This window comes from Coffea arabica, chromosome 1c (assembly GCF_036785885.1).
Source record: "Coffea arabica cultivar ET-39 chromosome 1c, Coffea Arabica ET-39 HiFi, whole genome shotgun sequence".
NCBI classification, from domain to species: domain Eukaryota; kingdom Viridiplantae; phylum Streptophyta; class Magnoliopsida; order Gentianales; family Rubiaceae; genus Coffea; species Coffea arabica.
The window spans coordinates 52,960,730-52,984,598 of NC_092310.1; the positions used below are offsets into that span (position 1 = coordinate 52,960,730).

Consider the following 23,869-nt stretch of genomic DNA (forward strand, 5'->3'; position numbering starts at 1 on the left):
TTTGCCATTTTCTTCTTTCTCCTTACCGTATTTCGGTTGAAGGTGGCCCCTTCCACACTTGAAGGAAACTGAGTCTGACTATTTGAATAGGAGCAGGACGATTTGATTGACTGCACATTTTCATTTGATGAAAAAATGAATTAGTTGTGCTAACTTCTGATTCTAAATCTCAGAGCCTTCAGCTAATTTACTGCCTTTGCTTCCTATGAGCGTTTTGAGGCATGGGTTCTGCCTGCTTTTGTCAGCTCGCCAGGGACGCATTTGAAAGATCAATCAATGGCACAAGTATGGCTCTAACAGAATGATATAGATTGCCTCTCTTTCAGCTTCTTCCTTCCTGCGGTCGAATTCAACAACTTTACATTCCAGTGAGCAATCCATGTGCCAATGGAATGGAGATGTAATAATTTATAGTGGATATTATTGCAGTATGGTAAATGGTCTCCAAGTGAGTAATGTGCCTTAGCATATTCACAATATTTATGACTACCAATGTTTGCCGTGGCTCTGTTGCTCTAAGCTGGCAGCTTATTTTGTCAAACTATAAAAGTCTAAGGTGAAGAAACCCCCTAGCAGTTCACAATGTTAACTATCTCCTCTTTGCTGCAAAAAATTTCCATATTTCGGCGTGTAAACACTTACTGTCAACTAATGGCCTGTCTTTATGCTTCTAAATCAGAACTGTTAAAGCATACTTGAGGTACACTCTCTGTCGGCAAAAAACTCGTCTGGGGGATTTCACCAAGTACTTCCAGGCCTTCTGTGCCCGTGTCTTCGGTGTCTTTTATCGTAGGTGTTTGATCCACTTCTGGAGCCAGCGGACCTTGAGGGGTTCCAAAAACAGTGGTAAATATCTGTCTATGGCATTCACCGCAGAGATAAAAATAGGTGAAATGGCCCTCATATAAGAGCTTGTGCACCATGGCATCTGGTAGTACTCGCTGCACAAAATCGCTCATTGCTGGAGGGACAACCTTATCATCCATTCCCTGTTTGACGTTGGCAATTCAAGATGCAGCAAAAGAAAGTCGCCAGAATTAATATGGTGCTCAAGTTCTTGTTTTCAACAGAACAAGCATAAAATGGACATCTTGCCTTTGTACAGAAAATAGTTGTAATAAACAGAAATGACTTATTCGTTAAACAGTTTGAGAATTTGGCACGCCAATTGCCCAATGTCAAAGCAATCAGGGTACAGGAGACTGCAAAATTCAAAGAATTTGCTGATCATAGTCATCGTACTACAAAAAGCCTTCACAAGCAATTCGTTTAATGGACTTCTATCAACATGGTTTAAAATCTTATGACAAAATATACCAGTCACAACAGACATGAAGTCATCAATTGCATCAAAACAAAGGGAACTAAAATCCTCAGAAAACAGTCACATTCCTGAGATAGATGAGATTCTTTTCATGGTAAAGTCAATTAAAGCATACTTGAGTAGCAATGATGCAGACAATACACTCACCTGCCATATGTGAATTGGACCAAGGAATCCATTCATACTTTCATCTTCTTGTTCATATATGGATTTGAGCCAAACCAGAAAGCCTTTTCCCTTGTGTTTCTTTTTTACTTTGAGTTCAGTAAGTTTGAAACCCCAATTTGAAACCTGTAAGACGGCTTCCTGTACAAAAGGATTTGCATTCCCTTGTCGAACAGATTCTTCCACATCTCTTTGCCAGGACTCTTTGAACAGTGGATGCTCTATCAATGCTCTATCCTAGAAAGAGCCAAGATTTGAGTAAAGAATGTCCAAAAAGGAAGTAATTTACCCTCCTATGCAAATTTTGTTTGAATAGCATTATAGTATAAAAATTAAATCAATAAACAATTAATTTTATGGTTTCCATACTAAATCTTACCACTATTCTTCAATTAGTTTAACTAAAACAAATCTTGCAAACAAAAAGATGTCAATGCATTTCAAACATCATCAGAGTCAAAAACAGAAACCATAGTCAAGATTACTCACCCTATTTCCAAGTGCCAATGAAAGCCACTTGTCAATTTGACCATGTTTCCCAGACAGGAAGCTTCTACGATAGAAATAAGGGAGTAATCTTGGAAACTTTTTAGCTAACGTATACATTAGCTTCTTCTTTCCAGTCCATTTTGCCCACATTCTACGCCTCTCTTCCTTAGTCATACTTGGGTCATATGGATTTACCATCGGAGCAACCATGATAGCACCTTCACGTTAAAATCAAGGCAGGGTCAGAACCTCAGAACTGAGAAAGGAGGAAAGGCATTTAATTCATCTCTCATCATCAGGGTATGAGTATTGTTCTGGTGACCGTTCAAAGCAGCCATCAATACCCACTGGTACTCATGAAACATAGCATTTATCAGTACAATTCATGTTGGAATGTGCATACAGATGCAGAACCATGAAAAATAAAAAAAATAACAGCATAGGTAGACATTAAATTATGGATAAGCATCCAATGCTCCAATAATCTGGAAAAAACTAGCGATCTCTCCGGCTTCACATTAACCTTATTAGAACTGGGGTTACCTATGTAGTACCTTTGTCCATTCAGTCCTCTTGCAGGAAAAGTTGCCCACTACAGAAAAATTTATGCATCCTTAGGGTAGTGTAGGATAACACTAAATGACGAATAACTTTTCAATTTTTCTCTTCTGAAGATAAAATCATCTTCATGGCTGACTTCAAGAATTAAAAGTTCAAAATAGATAAGTACCCTTAAACAGAAATATGCAATTCATTGAGACCGTTCATGAAAGTATGCAAAAGTGCAAATTCTGTAACTTAAAGTCCAAAATTGACAAATCAGCCTACTTGAGCTTAAACCAGTTACTTCATAAGAGTAAACATGAGATCATGTTCAAACATCAATCAATCATGCAAAGGATGAACTGACCTGCCACCCTATCAGGAATGAATCGAAGGGCAGCCCAAGCATGTATGCTCCCACCAGAAAATGCCAACACCCAGAATTTGTCAGTGATATTCACACTATATGATAGGTGTACCATATCCAGAGCCGATGATTCAAGGCCACGATCAGGATCAGGATCGCTTTCCCCAAATCCTGGAAGATCAAATGTCACAAGCCGAATACCGAATTCTTGCAGAAGGGAATCCCTAATACCTGGTATTCCTGACATAATAAAATTTTGGAAACAAACAAGTGAAATGTGAGGTTAAACCACTCTTTGCTCATCAGATCCTTGGTTAAGAATGTGTTGCTTCATCTCTATAGAATCTACCTGCCAAACGAGATGAAAGAAAAGAATGTGGCACAATCACAGAATATCTAGCCTGGTCAGCAGGGACACCTTGCTCCTTATAAGCCAAATATCTACCGTTTGGAAGCAATATACGAGTAGCACTTGGAGGGTGTATGCACATTTTCTTCACCAATGGAGTAGAAGTGTCGTGATCAGTATTTACAATCAATACTGCAGATAGAAAGTGCAGTCAGAATGATCCAGCAGAAATAGGAAGAAGAATGAAAAGCAGGTGTGCACTAGGTTTCAGGATGAAAAAATTATCTTCATCGCCTCATTCGTTTGACAACTATATATATGATTGCTAACTGTGAAGTAGAATCTATGTTTAATTGCTAACCACCATTAGAATATATCAATCTCTGTTAATTGTAATTAGCACGTTTGAAAATTTTAATTGATTACCAAGTAGATATTAATATCCAAACTGCATTTCATCAATATAAATCAATCCTCAAGATGACAAGTTCTCCATGAATTTCTTTATCTCGCTCCAATATTCCTTAGGAAGGTAATCTCGGTTTTATTTCTCTGTTGATAGGCTTTGTTGTCCTGTCAAACTAAAATTCGAATCATCTGTAAACCTCAGCCAATCTTGCGTTTTATCTGTATACCTCAAACATGTACAAACCTGTGCTGTGCAGTCACATGCATGTCCTAAATCAAACTCAGCTGAGCAAAATCAGGATAAAATATAGCATGTCATCGCAAAACTTACAATTACGTGGATATGCTACATTACTTTCACAACTTAAATATTATTGTATATTATACTTGTTTACTCTGCTGATTTTGAAACAAAAGATAATTACAATCTCAAAACAATTTAAAGCAGAAAATCAATCAAAGAGAATCACTGTAAAACACTGTACCGGTAAAAGCGAGAAGTAAAACGAAAAGAATCACAGTCCACGATTGGACAGGATCGCGATCCTCGGGCAGATACTCATTCAAGAACCTTAATTTTCCACAGATTCTCTCACACGGTCCTCTCAACTTCTTCACAATCACAGAATCTTCCCTCACAATGCTCTGCTTCACTACGTCTCTCACTCCCTTCCCGAACTCCACACTCATCTCCGCAAATCCTTTGGCAAACTCCACCGCGTGATACCTCCAGTCCTCCTCGGCCGCCTTCTTCGTCGCCGCCGCAGCAGTGCTCGTGGAATAGTATGATCGATGCGGTGGTCCGGTGTCGTCCTCCAGTCTCACGAACTCGTCTCCCCATGTTGACCTTGACTCATTGACTTCCGACATTCCTAATTTTTCAAAATTCCGGTACAATTCCAACTCAACTTCACCGCTCCTGAATGGCGTAATCCTCACGCCTCCTCAAAAATTCATACTTTCCATCAGTGCGTGTAGTGTGTGTATTTGCTTATATAGAATTGTATCAGTATGAGATGTATATAATGACGGTGTGTATAGACATAGGTGGGGATGTATCTATATATGGAAATGCATATACCATATCAAAACAAAGGTGTCATTTTCTACTTTGCTGATTCTTTTTATCTTTAATTTTTGGTTTGTTTGTATAAGCCATTGGAGGGAGAGAGCCGGAGACTAGCAAGTAGCAAGTCGTGGAGGCTTTTAACTGGGTTAGGAAAGCGGAGAATGGAGAGGGAGGGACTGGAGTGTAATTTGGAGAAAGTGTTGGGGTTAATGGAAAAAAGGGACAGAGTGAAGCTGGGGAGATAATGGAGAGTGGAGATGTGGCCACGTAAGTGAGGAGATGAGAGTGAGAGACAAAGGCAGTGACCAAAAGTGACACCGGTTGTTGGTAGTGGTGGGGACGTGGTTAGTTAACGGGGTCTAACGACTGTTACTTGAGATAGCTGGTTGCCCACACCGGAATCTTAAATTTGGTACACATAAAAATTTGCCCACAAATCTACCATGATTAGGGTGATACTAGTACTATCAAACGATGAGATTTTGTGCGTTTGGATTTTGGCCTCATTGGCAGTAAGTTGATATTTTGACATTGAGGACAACATTCTAATAATTGATCAAAGACTTGAACTTGAAGGATGAAATTAGACCAAACAAATTTGGTAAGATGCAATGGATTAGTATATTTTTCTAAATTGTCAGTGTATCACTTACAAATTTAGATGCATGACACGTCATTTCAATTTGAATTTGAACACTAAATTTTACACATGTGACATGCATCTAAATCCTCTAGTATATACAGTTATAAAGAGTTATATAGGTAAATTTTGAAGTTTGAAAAGTTTTTTTTTTTTAACATTACAGACCAGCACAAAAAAGAAATCAAGGAATGAACAATTCAAAAATGCAAAATCCAGTGTGTTTGAATAGTAAATTATTTGGAATAATTTTTTTAAAAAAAATCCTATAACATTTTTTCTGACGTGATGTATGCAAGATAAAAATGTGATTGAAAAATGCGTTGATAATGCAATCAAATAAATTTTTGCTAATAAACCACTGACCAAACAAATTTGGTACCAATGGTGTGTGCTCCTTGTTGAGTGGCTATTGGTTTTCTAAAAATTAATGAATTTGGAACAGTTATAGTATTCAAATTTTAAGAACTAAAATCAGCATTTGTAAAAGTACAATTACTCTTAGAGGCTTATAGGTTAAGATTCGCCCGTTCACTGTGTCCGGATTGTACTTAGAAGAGAAAAAAAGAGGCCAAGCTGAAAATTAGCCTCAAATTTTTATGCACATGGAAAGGTCGAGGACTGGGCAACAAGTCTTCGTCAGTCTTTCCACCATAAACTGTTGACATTGATGAGCGAGCATTTTAACAGGGACGCGTAAGCAGCTTTCGTTAGCAATTATTAATCTTTTCTGGGTTGTCTCGTCTCGTCTCGTCTTTAAAAGCCAAAAAAAAAAATTTTTTTTTTTTTTTTTGCCTCCTTCGCGTCGAGGCTCAGCAAAAGACAAATGATGTTAAGGTACGCCCCACCGTCACCGCCGGCATGCACATCAGCACATGCAGGAAGACAGCAGGTTTACTTTATGGCAAGCGATGCGTGTCCGGGGTAAGCCAAGCAGGGGCGGCTGGACTGAATCATTGGAGGATTGTATAGGCAATTGTTTAGAGGTTGGCGTGAGATTTTAAAAAGAGGGCCGCATGCTGATGTTGCCAAATATCTAGACCTAATTCTTTTGCATTATTCGTCAGTTACTAATCTAATCCTACTTATAAACAACAGGATTCATTACTAGGCCGATAATTGACTTCTAAAACTCCCATGGTTGGAAAAGAGAAATAGTAGTGTGGTGTAGTGTAGTCCCGTGGCCTAATAATTGCACGTGAATCTCAATACTTCCAACCCATAGTTTAGCCTGATTTGAGTGGCAGTGGTCCAAACTACAATGCCACTTGCCTAAATGATGCAATCCATGGACTGTAAGCATCAAAGAGAATTGCCAAAAAACAAGGGGTCGGGGTGTTGGGGGAAAAGGTACGAGGATGTGGCGCACGTACCAGTCAGGCCACCATGAACTCATTTCCATACTCAACAACTGCGGAGCATTTCAGTTGCGAGAAAAGCAGAAAACATGATTGCTAATACAGAAAACCAACAACCCATTTAAGTCTATGAATTCCAATTTCTTTCTGCCGGTTGATATAGACATGCTCCAGTAATTGTTTACCTCCGGCTTCATGATTCATGACAGTGATTTGATAACTTGGATCTCCTGTATCACTACTTAATGCTTCGCCTCAGAAATCTAGCCACTACTTCTTTATGCCTAGAAGCCTGGAACTCCAACACCATTATCCACAGGCAATTGAGGCTGAGAAACAGTAGTGTAGTGCTTATGAACAATCATTACGTCATCCATATGCACCAAGTGTAAAAACCAGAAAGCAATCGCACGAAAGATGCATTATCTAAAGTTGGAGAACCCCACTTTTTGGAGTACAAAATACATCTTCAGTAGACATTCTTCAAATGCCCAAGTAATAATAAGCCCATTTGTTTTTCTTCTTATTCCTACGGATGAAGTCAAAAAGCTTAAGCAGAAGCCGAGTCTCCAATCAATTCTAGTATCCCCAGTAGTCGTTGCGGATTTCATCATCAAACTTCTTCCTGAGTTCTGGGTGCTTCTCAAAGTACTCGTCTGCTGTCATGGTACTGAGTTTCTTCTGTAAAAACCATTGTAGAAGATTTGATAAATGAGAAATAACGTACCATACAAGCCTTTGCTTCCGCAGAGACAAGTAAGAGATCAAGTACTATGGAGAGAAAAGAGGAAGGGGTGGATCTGAAACAAAGAAAGTCCAACCTTCAGCTCTTGAACTTCAGCAATTTCCTTCTCCAGTCTTTCAGACTCTTTGAGTGATTGTTGCTCAGCTTCTTTGAGCTCCACCAACTGCAAGAAATGAGAGAATATGAAGTTCTTCTTTTACAGTGCTATCAAACATGCATATCAACACCCAATAACAATTTAACTTTTAACTGCATTTACTAATAAGAATCGACTTCAGCCATAACAATTTAACTCTTTCTCACCAGAGCATCAAATTTCGGCTTGTACTCCGGTGTAACCGTATCAACATATTTTGGAATCTCAACGCCTAAAAAAAGAAAAATCCATCAATAATTTTAGACCAAATCTCAGAAAAAAGATTGGTAATCAATATCCTCTTGATTTCCAAATGAAAACTATCTTTTGGTTAAAAACAAAAGCAGTACTACATTTTTTTATAACTCACATCAATACCCTCAACACGCAAACACATTTATTGGTAATAGAACTAGTTAGAGCCCATATGAGAGAGTGATGTCATTTTGTTTTCTACTTTTCAAATTCGAAGTTCCAAGGTTGATCTTTATCAAAAAGTTCTTTTGCCCCAAACCAAATAACGAAAAAGGAACTTGTCATGTGTCGTGAAACACCTCGATGGTACTTCTCCAAATTTAAATGTTATTAAGCTAAAACCACAAGTCCATCATACTCTAAACCATACATGACCAAAACGTATTAACAATGACAATATACATAACAAAAGATCAAATGCAAACTTCGAAGAAAGTGCAATCATTTACGGAAAGAAGAGGTAATAGTCCAACATATTAGGTTCAGTAAAACCTCAGGATCGGTCTTTCTACTACAACGAAAGGGGAAAAAAGAAGTTTAATATTGTAAAACAATGACCGATACTGCATAAAGTAAACGCGTGAACCTATGAACTAAGGTTGCCAGAAAGAAACTAAGTAAGTAGTTGGATCATACTCTCATATGCCTCTTTGTACATATCAACCAATTTAGATCCAATCCCCTTTCTGTAAAATTCCCAGTCTATGGGCTCTGGTTCCTGCATGATTTAGAAAGACAGCTGGACATTATTCCCACAGAAAACAACTAGTAGAATTATTAATTCAAGCTGATTAAGAAATTGGAACATATAACTATGAACAAGCTAATCATATAACTCTTGCAGGAGGAGAATTTCATTAGTCTGCTTGATCTCGATACCATAAGATGAAGCAATCATGCAGAGTTTAGACAGTGACAAGTTAAATAAACCCATTGTCAAAATACAACAAATTAATCTCCATACACAGAACTATTGATTACTTTGCATGCCACCTGTGAAGGTATTAGTTAACAAAGAAAGGAAAGAGTCTTCAAAATCCTCTCTGTAACACCCATTAACATGAAATTAAAAAATGCAAGAAGTTTTAAGCCACAGAGAATATGACATGATGGAATTAACCACTGCTTATTAGTTGACAAAAAATGCCATGATGTCCGTGTTCTTCACTTTAGCATGTCAACAGTTTAAGTTTTAGCCAATGAAAATAAGAACTGTGGTACATCATGATTCTTTAGGTAAGAGCATGTGTTATTTTCTCACAGTTATGTAATCTGACTGGAAAACAAATTCCACTAAAAACTTCGTTTGAGAAGCATGTGGTGCACCACACATTCTGAAGCCCCAGAAGGCCTTATGAAACTTGAGTCAACAATAAAATGAAATGCCTTTCGTTCTCTTTGCATAACCCTACAAAGATGGGAACATCAACCATAAGGAAAATGCCCTTGACACAGCCTACTATTATCTAAATGCAGTCAGTGATGTGCACAATTTTTGTGTGATGAGTCATGGCAGTTCCAATGCCCAGTATTTGTCCTTAATCTCTCAATAAAGTCCATTATGCTCGCAACAATTTAGCCACTGAAGAAAAGTTGCTGTAAGGCATCCAAATGTAACAAAGATCAGTCCACCAATTCTAACCAATCCATATTTGTATAGGAAATCAAATTCACCAGAATCCACTATATTCATAAATTCAAAATAAGCAACCATATCAATCATCTTACCCACATACTATCCGAGAAGCATGGCAAACAAAAAATAGGGAAAAAAGAAAAGAAAATGAACGAAGATAACTACATCCCATGCCTACTCAGTATTAAAATCACACAATATTTCAGCACAAAAAAAAGAAAAATGCCAATAATCAATCCTTCTAAGTCTATACCAACTCAATTTCAACACAACCGGAAGAAACCATCAACACCCCATCACCCAAAAAACTCCTCCAAATGAAACAATCAAATCAGCATCGACTTATTCATTCCATACTACATCACATCAGAAACCCTAATAAGCTACGCAATCGCAGATCCGTACAGTACAAATCAGCCAAAATCTTAGGTTCACAAAATCCATTGATGTCCTAGGAGAAGAAAAACCAGACCTGGCTGAATTTAGTTTGCAGCTGGGAATTGACTTCGTCAAATGTACGGCGGAGATTGGCGAACTCCTTGCGAGCCTCATCGGAGACGACGAGCTTCGCCATGCCTTCCCAATCGATCGTCTTCCCGGCCTTGAAAGTCACATCGGCTATCTTCTTCGCCACTCCGCTCATTTTTCACACTTTCACACACTACCGACGCGGACTATAACTCACTGATTCTCTCCGATTCAGCCACAAAAAAATGCAGAGATTGGAAATGTTGTTCTACCCGGCAATGCCGATGTCTATAACCCTTTCGCTTCGGCTAACAAAAGAATGATGGCTAAGACCAGGGCTTATACGATTTTTACCTTAACGGATTTACTTTAAGAGTACCGTACATTTTGGCTCCCTTTGAATTAGTTTTTTAGGATTTTTTAAAAAATTTTACTCTAACAGAATTTTAAGATTATATTTTAAAATATTTTTTAAAAAAATTTAAACTAATTTTTAAATTACTTTTTAAAATACGTTATAAAACTTTTTATTGTATTTGAAAAACTAATTTTTGATTATCTTTCTAGTAGTAGGCTAGTAGAGTTTTACCTTCATCCTTCTTTACCTTACCTTCTTAACCCAATGGTAGGAAAAAAAAATTTTTGACTAATTATATTTACCTGCCCAAGGTTTGATCAGATTACTGAATAAACCCCATGGTTCAACCAAACTACCAAGAGACCCCTAAAGTTATTGGGGATAATTTTGGAAACCCAAGTTCAAGGCATTTGACAATTTTACCCAATTCTCTTAAAGTTTCGAAAATTACACATACCTCCTTTCAAATTATCATTTGATAACAAAAACAATTCAACGGTCAAAATTTTGGATAAATAATCCAAAATATTCTCATGATATTGTGAAGTTCATTTTATTTTCTTATAATATTCTCAAAAAAAATTGGAACATATAAAACATCACAAATTCACTTTCAACCTTTAACTTTGTTATTCTAAATCTTCCATATTTACACGTGTCAAATCAGTACCATTATGTACATGAACACTATGACCATTAGTTCTAAATTCTAAAATCGCAATCTACATGAAAGAAAAAAAATCAGCAATATAAATTTCGAAAGTGCTTCACCAACTACATTAATATAACACAATATCATTCAAATGTTGGAGTGCTAACACTAGTCTTGTCCTTCTTAAACCTTTTGTTAGTATCTTCTTCTATTTATCTCTAAATCCTCTAAACAAAACTAAAATTATTTTATAATATGTTTAAAATTGTATTTATGAAATAATTGGTTATTTCATAAGTGAACCTTGTTTTTGTTTCTTTTTAATGTCTAATTTATGAAATGCATTCATATGTGTAAGATTAGGAACGGATTGTTTAATATGAAAAATGGGTGTATTTGGATAGTAGATTATCTAGGATAACTTTTTGAAAAAAAATACCCTAACACCTTTTTGATGTGATGCATATGAGATAAAGAAATGATTAAAAAATATGTTAATGATGCAAGCAAATAAATTTTGACAGATAATATACTATCTAAAAAAATGTTAAGCTTATTATTGTCATTTTATTAGGCTAAGAGAGGTAAGTGTGATATTGAAAACTTTAAAAATATTGTATGAAATGATTAAAAATGTCCAGGGAGGTTTCTGAAATTACCTCAAAGTTATAATAACAAACTTTTGATTGGATGTTTGGATTGTGCACGGAACTCTTTTTCACGAATATATTTCTCAATCATTTTTTTACTTCACACAGTATCAAATTATTACGATATATTTTTTCTACAAACACTCTTAAAAATAGCAGTTCAAATAAAAACTCTAAAAAATAATAATGCAAAACTCTTATAATAATAATCCAAACAGATCAGCATAACCTTAAATTGGAAATCCTAAGATATCCGCGAAATCGTAAATCCCTCGTGTTATTTTTCTACCCTATCAACCAAAGCCCAAACTCGATGGCAACGCAGATTGCAGAGTTTCGATAAATGGGCTGCTGTCAAAATTGCCGAGCCAATCAAACTGGAGTTAAGAATCCAATAAAACATCTTTAGAGTGGTTTCTTGAGTGAAAAAAAAACATATGCGGAAGTATCTGGGGAAGGTGAGGTGAAGGTGGTGGTGACATTCACGATCAGTTTTGTAGAATTTTGCAGAGGCAACTTCGTTCTTTTTTTTTTTGGTTTTCATATTTCTTCATTTTCCCTTCATATTGGATATCTATTTATCATGCCACGCACACATCCTTTTTTTTTTTTCAAACCACCAAATGCCGCACCATTATCCATTGTAATCCACTAAAAAAAAAAAAAAACCCCAAAACCAATTTAGATAGTTCGGATGTGTACAAAACCTAGAACAACAGGGGAGAGGAGTTGAGTGGCGCTGGTGCCGGATCCAGAGAAGTCGTCGAAGGTGGGGTTTGACTTTGAGGAACTTGCCGCAGCATCCCAAGGGAGGCGCTCATGGCTTCTTGCATTTGGAGCTGGTAGGCGACTGCGTGGTCCGACTCAACGGTTTCCGCCGCCGCGAGTTCACGGCATTGATCGGTGACGGCGAGTAGTGTTGTGCGATCTTCATCAACTTCCGTAGTTGTTTTGGCGCCAAGATTGAACTCTGTGACGTCAGGTAACCGCCGGATTGTTTGGTAAAATAATTGCTACACAAAAGGTGAGACCTTTAATTGAGCCAGGGACCGAAGAAAAGTTCGCCTTTTACTTCAGCTTTTCACAGATTTACATCTTTTTTTTTTTTTCCTACCCCTTTTGGTTGGTAGTAACTGCTTTACTTCCACTCTTTACGTCTTTATTATTAGGCATGCCATTCTGGTCGGAAAATTATTGGTTTAAACACGGCCTAATTTTATAAAACTCGAATCCAAACTCAAGCCATTACCATGGGAGCTGCTGAAGATCGAACTCTTTACTCTACTATATATTGATCTGTGCCATAGATAATGATCCCTTGAAATGTACAAGCTAGCAAATATCGGAAGTCCAGTAATAAGTTGTACATCGGCCATAAACATTCTTCTAAACGCAGGTCTATCGCGCCTAAGTTAATATATAATCCGGTCCTCATCCCAGAGTGGACAATTACAAGTGGCTTTGTTTTCCTTCCACTCCGATCCACAGGTATAACAAAACTGATGTCCGCATCTACACAGGCGACACAGAGAAAAGATCAGATTAAACAAGTGGGAACCAGCATCATCTTAGTGTCAGCATCCTAGTGTCAAAAAAGGATTAGCAAGAAACATCACGAGGCTTGGAATAAGTACTTACCTCGTTCTTGGTTTCACAGAAGCAAGGAAATCAAGGACAATTACTCAACTGTGGCCTTTGAGTTGGGAAGCAGAAATTGGTGAAAAGGGGAGCAGAATATCTCAGTATAAATAAGGCTATAAATTGGCAGGGTGTAAGGTTTTATGTGTAGACCACGAGAGATAAAAAGATAGATGTGGAAAGATGACTGAGCACTATCATTAGATGAGAAACTAAATACTAACAGCCAATGACACGGTCTCTCCAATCTAAAACTGCCTCTGTGATTCTCCATCTTATTGAAGTACGTTCAGTCAATCATTTTGCCATAAGCAACAATCTGCTGGAATAGACTTCGACTGAGATTGACTAAGTCATATGGCACCTGTAGTTAGTATGAATTGTTATTATATCTGATCTGGCCTGCAGTCTGTTATACTCTACTTGGCCGTGGGGGATGTCTATGTAATGCAATGACAACAACATAGAAGCAGGTCGGCGGCCAGTTATAGCTTAGAAACAAAATCTCTTATCATATCAATTTGAGTTATTTCCGACACACAAACTATTACCTCGAGAGCAACGTTAGAGGCAATTACTAAGAAGTATACAAACAGACAAAAGTACCTGCAAATTATGTGGTAGCAACCTACATCAAGTTCAATCATATGGCTGCACTTGATGCACTGTTGCCATGAGTTCCTCTTGGCAAGTGAACTTAGCATTTCATCCTCTATACACGAGTAAGGGTGCAGCTCTTTGTAGTCAGAACAGGTCATCTCATTATGCCAAGGCACCTTGCAATTGATGCAAAAAGGGCCATGACACTTGAAGCATATCCCATATCCGTTTTCAGTATTATTGCTTCTGCTTTTAGAATAATTCAGAACCTCTGTTTTTGACATCAGATTTGAGCACCGTGGGTGGGGACAATAAATTCTATCCAGAACTGGAATCTTAGCTTCCTTCACCCGTTGATTCAAGACCTCAACTAATTCAGGGCTTAATACATTTATGCACTTATCAATCTTAATGTCGGAATGACAACCATCTTGAGGACATTTAGGCAAAGTTCCCTCACGCAACTTCACCTCGATATGCTTTTTCGCACAAGAGGAACAGCATCTATGAGTGCAATTATGAACTGAAAGCATGTTGACCACATCAGTATCCTCCATACAAATTTCACAAGTTTCTTTCGAAATTACTTCTGGACAACTGACTTGGGGAAATTTAGCTTTCCTTGCAAGGTTATCCGCTCGCCTACCAAACTCAGCATCATCTTTCCTGACAAGAGAGGGGCTGCATTCTTCAAATTGTGCTCGTAGGGATTTCACCCTTCCGATTGTTGGTATCATCCGCAACTCCTCTGCAGTCTCCATATTCAACCCCTCTTCAGCGTTCTCATCATCTATCAACTGCAGATGGGGAAAAATTTGTCAGTTTTTACTTAAATTACTTGCTTACCCTCTAGTGGAGCGAAATGTTAAAACTCATGTAAATCTGGCATGAGAAGGAAATCGATTTAACCAAAGAAATAGAGCAAAAGATTTAAGATAAGGACTGGAGACTTTCCACAAATACCAACCAACTCAAAAAGTATTCCCCCCCCCCCTCTATTTGGTTTCATAAATTGCCTTTCACCCGTAATGAAGACGAGTAATGCTCTACAAGTTTTATATAACACCGCACCTCTTATATGACACCCCACTTGGTATAAGCGTTCTACTCCATCAAGAACTTCAATAACAGCCAATACCCTTCGATTGGATTACCAATTCTCATTTCAATTTGATCTGTAAAGTTCTAAACATTGCAGGACTTACCCCTAGTAATAATTCTCGAGACATTTGGTTCAACAAGAATTGCAATAATACCCCCCCCCCCCCCCCGCACCCCCACTCGACTGGCCTGGCCTCCTTATATTCGGTAACAACATTATTGTACGCGTACAAGATACAAACCCCTTCAATACGAGAAATTATTATTAGCATCCTATATATTTCAAGGAAAAGGTACAGGGCTCCCAAATTTTTGTGGGATTGTCTGAAAATTAGGGGCTAATGTACACAACTATGAAACTAAAAATTTGTTTTTTTTTTAGTCCCTCTAAAAATTTGTTTGCTATGATTAAACTAAGAAAACCAAAAGCTTTCAAATTCATAACCTCCAAAATTGTCGGATTACATACAAACAAAAAGAAAAAGTAAAACAAAATTGTCAACCTGCAATTTTTACTGGAAAAAAATGACTCACATAATTGTAAAGCTTGCGACTCTTGCAGAAAAACCTCAGCCTCCTAATCCCAAGTTGTTTAGCACCAGTTAATCCTTCAATCAAAGCCTCAAGTCTCGCTTCTAACCGACACGTGTCTCCTCTGCTCTTCATGGCCTTGCTCGACTCGAAGATCATATGTTTCATCGAATCACAGATTACAACTCCAATTCCAATTCCCACCCCACCCATTTCCGAGTCATTAGCCTTCTCTTCCCTCACCAAACCCTTGAAATACACTGAATAAATCTCATTTTCATCAACCGAGGAAGACGACGATGACGAGGAGGAGGAGCCCTCGACATAAGCGTAGTCGACGTTATTTAGGACTTCAGCGTTCTCCATCTAACGGAATTTGGCGCCAGTACAATGATTTTGCGTTTTTTTTTTCCTTTGGTTTCTTGTTTTGTCCTCCCTAGCTTCCACTGCTGTTTCTGAGACCTGCTGAAGGAAGAGCTTGCCGGTTGGCGAAGAAATACGGGGCGTGGAGTGAATCTCAGTACAATGAACGAACTTTAATAAAGGTATCAGAAAAACGAAAAAAAAAAAAAAAGGAGAACTTTGATAAAGTGGGTGCCTTTTAGGCTTAAACGTATTGAAAAATACTATGTGAAGCAAAGCTGCCTTGACTTCCTCAACACGTTATCTTATTAATCTACTCAAACCCAAAAAAAAGAAAACTCAGGATTATATTTTTTGTTTGTGTAGGTTACATGCTACGCATGTGTCATGCATTAATGGCCTATTATGGCTAGGTTAAGCTTTTTCCAAGAACGATTACCTCAAAGTGATTCTGAAATTGCTGCTTGAAAATATTATACATTTTCAAGAAGCAACTGTTTAGCAGAAAATGATGTACTGAAAAAAAAAAGAAAAAGATGAGAAGTGTTTCCAAGACAGGTATCATTCCTCTGTGTAGAGGCAGGGGTATTTTGTTGTACAGCCTAATTTCTTGGTCATTCCCAGCGCTTCAACGATATAGTTTTGGAGAAGACCCTACAGCTTTTAGTAAATGAATTTTATCAAAATGGAACGTCGTGACCAGCAATTAGAAGGTGATAAAACAAGACCATTATGAAACGACAATAAACCAAACAAAATTCAACCATATGTACAATAATTTTGTCATTTCCTGCGACCATGCACCTAGATGGCTAGGTCACGATACATTCCTACAGATGTTCCTCCTCCCCTCACCCCAAAAAAAAAGGATCACAATTGATTGTGATGCTACTCACAAACTCATTAAATGAACTCAAAGAGTACGTGGATGGGTGCGGGTGAAGGTGATAGTAGCTGATTGTTCAGTAATAATCATCTGAATCGGATTCATAATAATCCTCATCTTCAGAATCTTCATCAAACTCTTCATCAAACTCTTCATCTGAATCATAAATGATATGACCATCATCCCAAAGTGGACAAGAGCATGTTGCTTTCTTCTCCTTCCACTCAGCTCCACAAGTGTAACAGAATTCATACCCACACCTGAAGAAAACCATGTCAATCATACTGCTGAAATCAGGTTAAGAAAATTTACACCACATACAAGAACACATGCCATCGACAATTTCAGCTCAGGTTTCCACAGAAAGAATTTTAGGACAGAAGCAACACAAATTATGGACGTTACCAGTCAAGTCTAATGCTTGACATGGTAGAACCGTTCCAATAATCAGGCGGACCACAAAGTATCCACCGGTCTTGTTTCATGATCATCCTCAGACATCCACAATAATTAACTTACTCAACATGATTATGACTATAATAATGAAACCAAGTCTTCAAGTGTAACAACATATGACTAAGTTAGAAAATTTAAGTAACCATATTGCTACTGCACCCAAAGAAGTATAATCCTTTTTGTTTAAGTGTATATTCAATATTTTGTTTATCACTTGGTCATCAGCTAAGTGGAGCTGGAAGATAAATTAGTACCTGCAAGTCATGTGGTAGCAACCCGCAGCAAGTTCAATCATGTGGTTGCATTTTACACACTGACGCCACATATTTCTTTGTGCCAGAGTCTTTAACTTGAGGTCTTCCCCAGGAGGATTAGGATATCTCTTCTTGTAAGCAAAGCAAGTCATGTTATCATGCCAAGGAACTTTACAGTCGATACAGAAAAGGCCATTACATTTTATACATTTTCTGGATCCAGATCTTCCTACATCAATGGCAGAACTTCTAGAATATTCTGAAACCTCGCCTTTCGACATCAAAGCTGAGCATTTTGGATAAGGGCAATACACTTTCTCCGTAACAGGAATTGAAGCTTCCTTCTTGCGTTGCTTCATAATCTCAACTAGCTTAGGGGTCAAAAATTTGCTGCAACTATCAACTTTTAGTTCACAATCACAGCCTTCATGAGGACATTTAGGTACCATCCCGTGAAGCATCTTGACCTCCACATGCTGTTTCATGCAAGAGTAGCAAAATCGATGCATACAACCATCAACAGAGAAAATTTCATCAATACTCATTTCCTCAAAACATATGACACACGTCTCATATAAACTCCCCTCAGCACTAGTGTCTGTAGACCTATTAACCTGAGAAACTATTGCTTCTCTTGCAAGCTTAAACGCAAACTTTACATCATTTCGAGCCACTAAAGATGGGATGCAGTAAGTAAATTTTTCTCGGAGCTGAGTCACTTGATCAACTAATGCCTCAATTTTCCTCTGTTTTGGATTCCATCGACCAGTAACCTGCATCCCGAAGAAAGTATCAGAACTGCCAATCTTGAGTTGTCTATCAAGCTGATTGCTGGTTGAACACAATAGAAACCAGCTAGGAAAATAATAAGAACCTAATAATTTTTCTACAATTTGGCTTCACAAAGCTCCAACACTTGCATAAACATTTGATCAAAATAAAGCACAAAGATAACCTCAAGAGTTAGGTCAAAATAAGCATTTTGCAGAGTCACCTAAAAACACGATGGTACAGATATGGCATGCCCATATTGCTTCGCTAACACAAACTTCCATGGTCAGGCCAACCATATTCAAACCTCAAAATACCAATGCATGTCTGCTCATTCTCACAAGCTAATAACCTCCAGCAAAAGTTTCTGGAGCTAAACCTTTTTTGTCCTTAAGTTTAAATTTCCCTTCTTCCTGCAAGTAATATAGCCACACCCAGATGACTCAAAAACATTTGACCATCTAACCTACTTCAATATCCACTATCAGCCATCACTCCCCTTCCTGCTATAGTCCTGTTTCCCACACGAGACCAGGACCATCAAATAACTCATATGCCTTACCTGCAAAATCACCTTGCTCTCGCCCTCCAGTCCTTTCATCGCCACTAGACAAATTGATGCTCATGGCTTAAAGAAGAAAAGATACAGCTTTTCTCTATTGGGTTGAAAATAGTTGGTGTGGATAACAAATTCGTATCTAACTGAACTGAGCCTTAGTTACAGAGCAATTAGAAATCATCCAAATGAGATACTGATCACTGCACTACTAAAAAATGTGGCTATGCAACTATCAAAATCAAATACACATTCAAAACACTAACAACAAAGATGCACAAATACGAACTAAGAACTTACAAATTGATATATCGGAAAATAGTCGCAATAAAAGACAATCCTTGGCAATTCCAACGTCAGTGCAGCATTCAGTCCTTCAATCAACGCCATAAACTCAGCAATCCGCCGATTGATTCCATTCGCACACAACGGTTTTCTCACTTCAAACAACAATTCGTCTCTCGAATCACAAATTGCCACTCCAATCCCACTGAAAACCCCACTCTTATAGCGACCAGCATTATCCTTCACCTTAACCGTAACTTCACTCTCCACCAAACCCTTAAAGAAAACCCTAAAAATCTCGCTTCCCACACTCTTCGAACTTCCTTCTCCAAAAGGTCGCTCGAAATTACCCCCAATTTCCTCCCACTCATCCTCCGGCATGTTTTCAATCTCCTCGGCCAATTTCTGATCGTGAATCCGACGGTGGAGATCGTCTCTTATTTTCTTAAACTCAGCTTCGGAGAGTAACCGGTCTTTTATTTCTTGCTCGAATTTTAAGAGCTCGACCGATTGGAGGTCAGGGACATTGTCATTTGAACCGTCCGGTTTAGCCAAATCTCGCGGGGGAGATCGTGGCGACCCGGCTGAGGTGGAGGGCACGAAGGAGATGGAGGCGTTGATTGCTTCCTGGAGTTGGAGACGGAAGGCGAGGTCCATGTCGGATTCTAGGTCTTTCGCCGCCGCGATTTCGCGGCGTTGCTCGGTGGCCATAGCTCGGAGGTTGTTATCGGGACTGAGGTTTATTCGTGACGACATCGTTCGCGCGGTGGGAAAAATCGTATTGTTGGGTTGTCTTATTTAATGGGATTTCTGATGGTTAACGTGGGCTTCAATCGACTTTGACCGAGGTGTAATGGTGGGCTCCTCAAAAACTGAAAGATGTTTGACATATATCAAAGTGTATAAAAGAAATTTGATTTTTCTCGCATAAAATAGAAAATTTAAATTGAAAAATTTTGGGATGAATTACTCCAAAATATTAATTGAAAGTTGGTTCATATATAAGATTGCAAGTTTAGTCATGCATAAGTTACTTGGTTTACTTCAACATCGTGCTAGTTGATAAAAAATAATGCCAAAATAATCCAAATCCTAATTGGAAAGGGAAAATCATTTAAAACATTTTTTATATTTTATAAAATGACTTTTTTTGTCTCTCATGTTTAAAAATATAATTTCACATTTCTTACAAATTCACATCGGTCAAGTTCTTACCTAGGTTTGCGATTAATTTTTGGTTGGAATCCATCATATGTCTTGCATGTGATCACGTTTTAGGAGTAAAATTGTCAAATCAAAATTTGCATAATCTGATCCATAGTCCTTCATATTTCACAAAATGAATTGTTTCGTCCCTCATATTTCATAAAATAAATTTTTTCATTTGTCATTGATCATGTATTTTAAACCGATGTATATATCTATTTGATTTCACTTGAACAGTACGAATACCATGTAATATATCTATATTTCATTTCAACTAAACATGATAATTATAGTTTACATATGCTATTTAATAGATATATACATGGGTTTAAAACTAACAATTTTGTTTTAAACCCATGTATATATCTATTTGATTTCACTATATGAATTTATTCAATATTTGTGGCCTTTTATCATTTGATAATAATTTATTGATTAAGTTGTATAATAAAATCATCTAATTAAATGGGTCATAACTTAAATTCTATAGTCATGCTAACAAATTCGTAGTTTTAATTTGAAATTTCTATTCGACACCTTTAAAACCAACTATTGAATTACTTGTATTTTAATTATTTTAAAATTTGAAAGTACTAGTTATTTATTTCTTTTTTGTCATTCTTTTCCTTTGTTTATTTTTTCTGTCCAAATTTAATTCGATATAAATACTTGATAATGTTTATGATTAAATGTCTTCTTTGATTTCAATTTTCAAGTAAAAGGAAATGAACATGAGTGAAAAACTAATATTTTTTTAAAATTCATTTATATATCTATTTGATTTTACCTGAACAGTACTTTTAGGTGAAATTAAATAGAAATATATTATTAAATAGTATGAATAGCATATAATATATTTCTATTTAATTGCACCTAAAAGTACTGTTCATGTGAAATCAAACAGATATATACATTGATTTTTTTTTAAAAAAAAAGCTATTTGTACACCTGATCAATGAGGGATGAAAAAATCATTTTACAAAAGATGAGGGACGAAAAAATTCATTTTGTGAAATATAAAGGACTATGAGTCATATTATGTAAAATTTGATTTGACAATTTTACCCTTTAAAAATAATCAAGTGCATGAGATATGGTGGATTCTGACAAAAAACTAATCGAAAACCTAGGTAGGGATCAAATTTAACTAATGTGAATTTGTAAGTGACATAAAATTATAATTTTAAAAGTAAAAAATAAAAAAAAATTATTTTACAAAATATGATAGATGTTTTAAACGATTTTTTCCTTAAACACGAGAGATTTTTCAATCTTTAGAAATCAATAATTGAGACTGGCCCGTTAACTTTTATACCTTAAACCATTGTTGTTCGCTGGTCACAGATACAATAGAAATGTCAGGCAAATCAACGGTAACCTAGCCACAAATAATCTAAAAACGATTGGGTTGGACAGGACAAATCTAATGTAACATGGATCGAATAAAAGCTAAAAGATAAATGGCCCACAAACCTTTTTCCTTTCCCAAAAATTTATAGCCCAAGTCTTTTTTGTTTTTTGGGGACGATATTCTTTGCCTAAGTTAATCGTCCAAGATAAGAAAAGGATCTCATGTCACTTGGTCCTAGTCTTGTTGAAAATTGTTTAGAGTGACTTCCAGTTATAAAAAAAAAAAAAATTCGTTTGGAGTGCAAGCTTGGAAATAATGGACCAAGTAACAAACAACCGAGATTGAGATCCTTGAAAGTGTTGCTTAATGTCTCTAAAACTGGTAGCCTGTAAAGCGTGGAGATTTGCATAGCTGTAGACGAGAAAAGGAAAAGATAGGTACTATGAGATTTTAAGTCGTAGCCCAACATCTGCTCGCTTGAAAGCAAGAATGAGATCCTAAAATTGATGGGCTTAAAAATAACAGATTATGTGCATCTGTCCACAGGCCCAAAAGATTACAAAAAGCTCTCTTTGCCTTTCTCACTTTGGTGGGCTTGTGAGGTATTAACGTGCCATTTAAAAAAAAAAAAATCGAAAAAATTTGAACGTAAAACCTCCTATTTTGCTGCACGACAAAACCTCCCTGAGCTAACGTGCCTGTAGGTGCATAAAAAAAATATCATTGCAATTCTGACTCAGAAAATAGAAGTTCCTCCCACCTCAATGTTTTTAGAACTGGACCGGACCTGCCGGTTCGACCGATTGGACCGCAAATCGGACATACCACCGGTCCGGTCTAGTATTAAACCTGAAAGTTAATGAAAAACCGCTAGAAATCGATTGAATCGTATGAACCGTTAAAAACCACACGAATCGCAACCCGGCGATTTTCTAATTTTCAAACAAAAATGCCAAGAATGTAGCTATGGAAGTTCAAACCTCAGTCTCGAGGTTCCCATACGACACTCTTCACCACTAGACCACAGCTTATTTTGTTGAGAGTTCTACTTAACTTGACTAAAATATAGATTAAAAAAATCAAATCCTAACATTAAAAAAAGAAACAGCCGACGCACTTTTCTTTCAAGTTTCAATCTATCACTTTCTCGGCTTCAGGCGGCCAATGGCTCCAGTTCTCCTCTTGAATTTTTTTTTCAATTTTTTCTTCTTAACCCTTTCAAACCCAAATATCCACAACAAAATTTTCTCAAGCATTCATCTTTATCACTACCATCTTTTGCAGATTGCAGACAAGTTGGAAATTTCAACTTTCACAAGATATTTGAGACTCAAGAGCTTTTCCTGTTTTCCATCATCTTGGTAAGTTTACTTTTTCCTTTTTCAAGGTTTTTGTTTTCTATATTATTATCTTTAGCCGATTTTTTTTTGCATTTTTTTCTTTTTTTCCCCAATTTTCATCTGTTTTCCCTAATTTTTGTTTTATTTTTATTTGATTAATTAAGGATGAAATTATGAATCATTAATTAATTTGCAATCATATTTGGAGAAGCTATTTTTTTTTGGATGAAGTATCAAATTAAATAAATTAGACATGGATGAAGTATCAAATTAATAAATTTTGTATCAATGATTGTTCTATTTTTTCTATGCCATTTATTGTGTTTTTATTGCTTTTTCTATGCTGAAGTAATTAGTCTACTGAATGCTCATTCATCTTGAATTTTATAGGATTCACTAAAGCAACAAAATTAAAGACATGTTAAAGTTGATTTGTGAAAGTTGTCAAACAAAAGCTTAAAACAAAAAAGTGCCAAATTGGACCACATGTTTGTATGTCTTGGTAAATTCCTAAATGGTAACCTCAGGACCACATGTTTAGTAGCAATTAATTTTTTATGTGTTTAGTTGTATCTTTGTTTTTTAAAATTTTTTGATTTTTTTTAGTTTGACCAATTAGATTTATATTTTTATAATAAAATTTTAATTTTTTCAGGTTAAGTTGATGAAATTGTGAAGGTGGTGTTGCTGCTTATCATGCCATTGATGGAAGTTTGTTATTCAAATGGTTTGTCTTGAATATGAGTTAGACTCTTTTATAGACTTTTTTAAGAATTGTAAAAGAATTTCAATATTTATTTTATTTATTTTTGTGTTTTTATTTGTGATAATTGGTGAACATTTGGATTATATCTATTCATGTTTGTAATGAATTTATGAAAACTTGTGGTGAATTATGATATTTTAATTATGTTTATCA

At 36.7% G+C, this 23,869-nt stretch overlaps 4 protein-coding genes and 1 long non-coding RNA gene across 8 annotated transcripts; 1 reads left to right on the forward strand and 4 right to left on the reverse strand.

Moving 5' to 3' along the window:
- Positions 1-399: 399 nt before the first annotated feature.
- Positions 400-4,678, reverse strand: LOC113728022 (uncharacterized). The gene is made up of 6 exons (XM_027252485.2): positions 4,131-4,678; positions 3,238-3,429; positions 2,889-3,128; positions 1,979-2,196; positions 1,472-1,726; positions 400-989 (listed from the first exon to the last, which is right to left on the reverse strand). The coding sequence occupies exons 1-6, from the start codon at positions 4,513-4,515 to the stop codon at positions 663-665; spliced, it is 1,617 nt and encodes a 538-aa protein (XP_027108286.2). The 5' UTR covers positions 4,516-4,678; the 3' UTR covers positions 400-662.
- A 2,423-nt stretch (positions 4,679-7,101) lies between these two features.
- Positions 7,102-10,296, reverse strand: LOC113728074 (ATP synthase subunit d, mitochondrial). The gene is made up of 5 exons (XM_027252557.2): positions 9,957-10,296; positions 8,485-8,566; positions 7,761-7,825; positions 7,534-7,620; positions 7,102-7,393 (listed from the first exon to the last, which is right to left on the reverse strand). Exons 1-5 carry the CDS (start codon positions 10,125-10,127, stop codon positions 7,292-7,294), a joined length of 507 nt encoding a protein of 168 aa, XP_027108358.1. The 5' UTR covers positions 10,128-10,296; the 3' UTR covers positions 7,102-7,291.
- A 2,085-nt stretch (positions 10,297-12,381) lies between these two features.
- On the reverse strand, positions 12,382-16,175 carry LOC113728081 (E3 ubiquitin-protein ligase RSL1-like). Of its 4 annotated transcripts, none has more exons than XR_011839900.1 (3): positions 15,486-16,175; positions 13,251-14,647; positions 12,382-13,124 (listed from the first exon to the last, which is right to left on the reverse strand). XR_011839900.1 is itself a non-coding variant. In XM_072077297.1 (3 exons), the coding sequence occupies exons 1-3, from the start codon at positions 15,846-15,848 to the stop codon at positions 13,599-13,601; spliced, it is 1,170 nt and encodes a 389-aa protein (XP_071933398.1). In that variant the 5' UTR covers positions 15,849-16,173; the 3' UTR covers positions 12,382-13,598. The 4 variants fall into 4 exon arrangements, 3 of the variants coding, with proteins under 3 accessions (XP_071933398.1, XP_071933395.1, XP_071933394.1); XM_072077297.1 differs by having other exon boundaries at positions 12,382-13,614; positions 13,857-14,647; positions 15,486-16,173; XM_072077294.1 differs by having other exon boundaries at positions 13,857-14,647; positions 15,486-16,169.
- Positions 16,176-16,551: 376 nt separating this feature from the next.
- On the reverse strand, positions 16,552-19,918 carry LOC140035984 (E3 ubiquitin-protein ligase RSL1-like). The gene is made up of 3 exons (XM_072077290.1): positions 19,069-19,918; positions 17,442-18,214; positions 16,552-16,991 (listed from the first exon to the last, which is right to left on the reverse strand). The coding sequence occupies exons 1-3, from the start codon at positions 19,807-19,809 to the stop codon at positions 16,808-16,810; spliced, it is 1,698 nt and encodes a 565-aa protein (XP_071933391.1). The 5' UTR covers positions 19,810-19,918; the 3' UTR covers positions 16,552-16,807.
- A 2,836-nt stretch (positions 19,919-22,754) lies between these two features.
- Positions 22,755-23,869, forward strand: LOC140006651 (uncharacterized). Its single transcript, XR_011814386.1, has 2 exons — positions 22,755-22,971; positions 23,606-23,869. It is a non-coding gene; the product is annotated as an uncharacterized lncRNA (long non-coding RNA).

Bases quoted from the DNA above. Each gene is read 5' to 3' on its own strand.
- LOC113728022 (XM_027252485.2), bottom strand. From the start codon at position 4,515: ATGTCGGAAGTCAATGAGTCAAGGTCAACATGGGGAGACGAGTTCGTG. The intron at 3,430-4,130 runs GTACAGTGTTTT...TTCTATCTGCAG, and splicing joins TTTACTTCTCGCTTTTACCG to TATTGATTGTAAATACTGAT. The intron at 3,129-3,237 runs GTAGATTCTATA...TTATTATGTCAG, and splicing joins TCTTTCATCTCGTTTGGCAG to GAATACCAGGTATTAGGGAT.
- LOC113728074 (XM_027252557.2), bottom strand. From the start codon at position 10,127: ATGAGCGGAGTGGCGAAGAAGATAGCCGATGTGACTTTCAAGGCCGGG. The intron at 7,826-8,484 runs GTATGATCCAAC...TTCTTTTTTTAG, and splicing joins GTACAAAGAGGCATATGAGA to GCGTTGAGATTCCAAAATAT. The intron at 7,394-7,533 runs GTTGGACTTTCT...TGGTTTTTACAG, and splicing joins CTGAAGTTCAAGAGCTGAAG to AAGAAACTCAGTACCATGAC.
- LOC113728081 (XM_072077293.1), bottom strand. From the start codon at position 15,848: ATGGAGAACGCTGAAGTCCTAAATAACGTCGACTACGCTTATGTCGAG. The intron at 14,648-15,485 runs GTGAGTCATTTT...CCCCATCTGCAG, and splicing joins GTCGCAAGCTTTACAATTAT to TTGATAGATGATGAGAACGC.
- LOC140035984 (XM_072077290.1), bottom strand. From the start codon at position 19,809: ATGTCGTCACGAATAAACCTCAGTCCCGATAACAACCTCCGAGCTATG. The intron at 18,215-19,068 runs GTAAGTTCTTAG...TTCGGGATGCAG, and splicing joins ATTTTCCGATATATCAATTT to GTTACTGGTCGATGGAATCC. The intron at 16,992-17,441 runs GTACTAATTTAT...GGTTTTCTTCAG, and splicing joins TGCTACCACATGACTTGCAG to GTGTGGGTATGAATTCTGTT.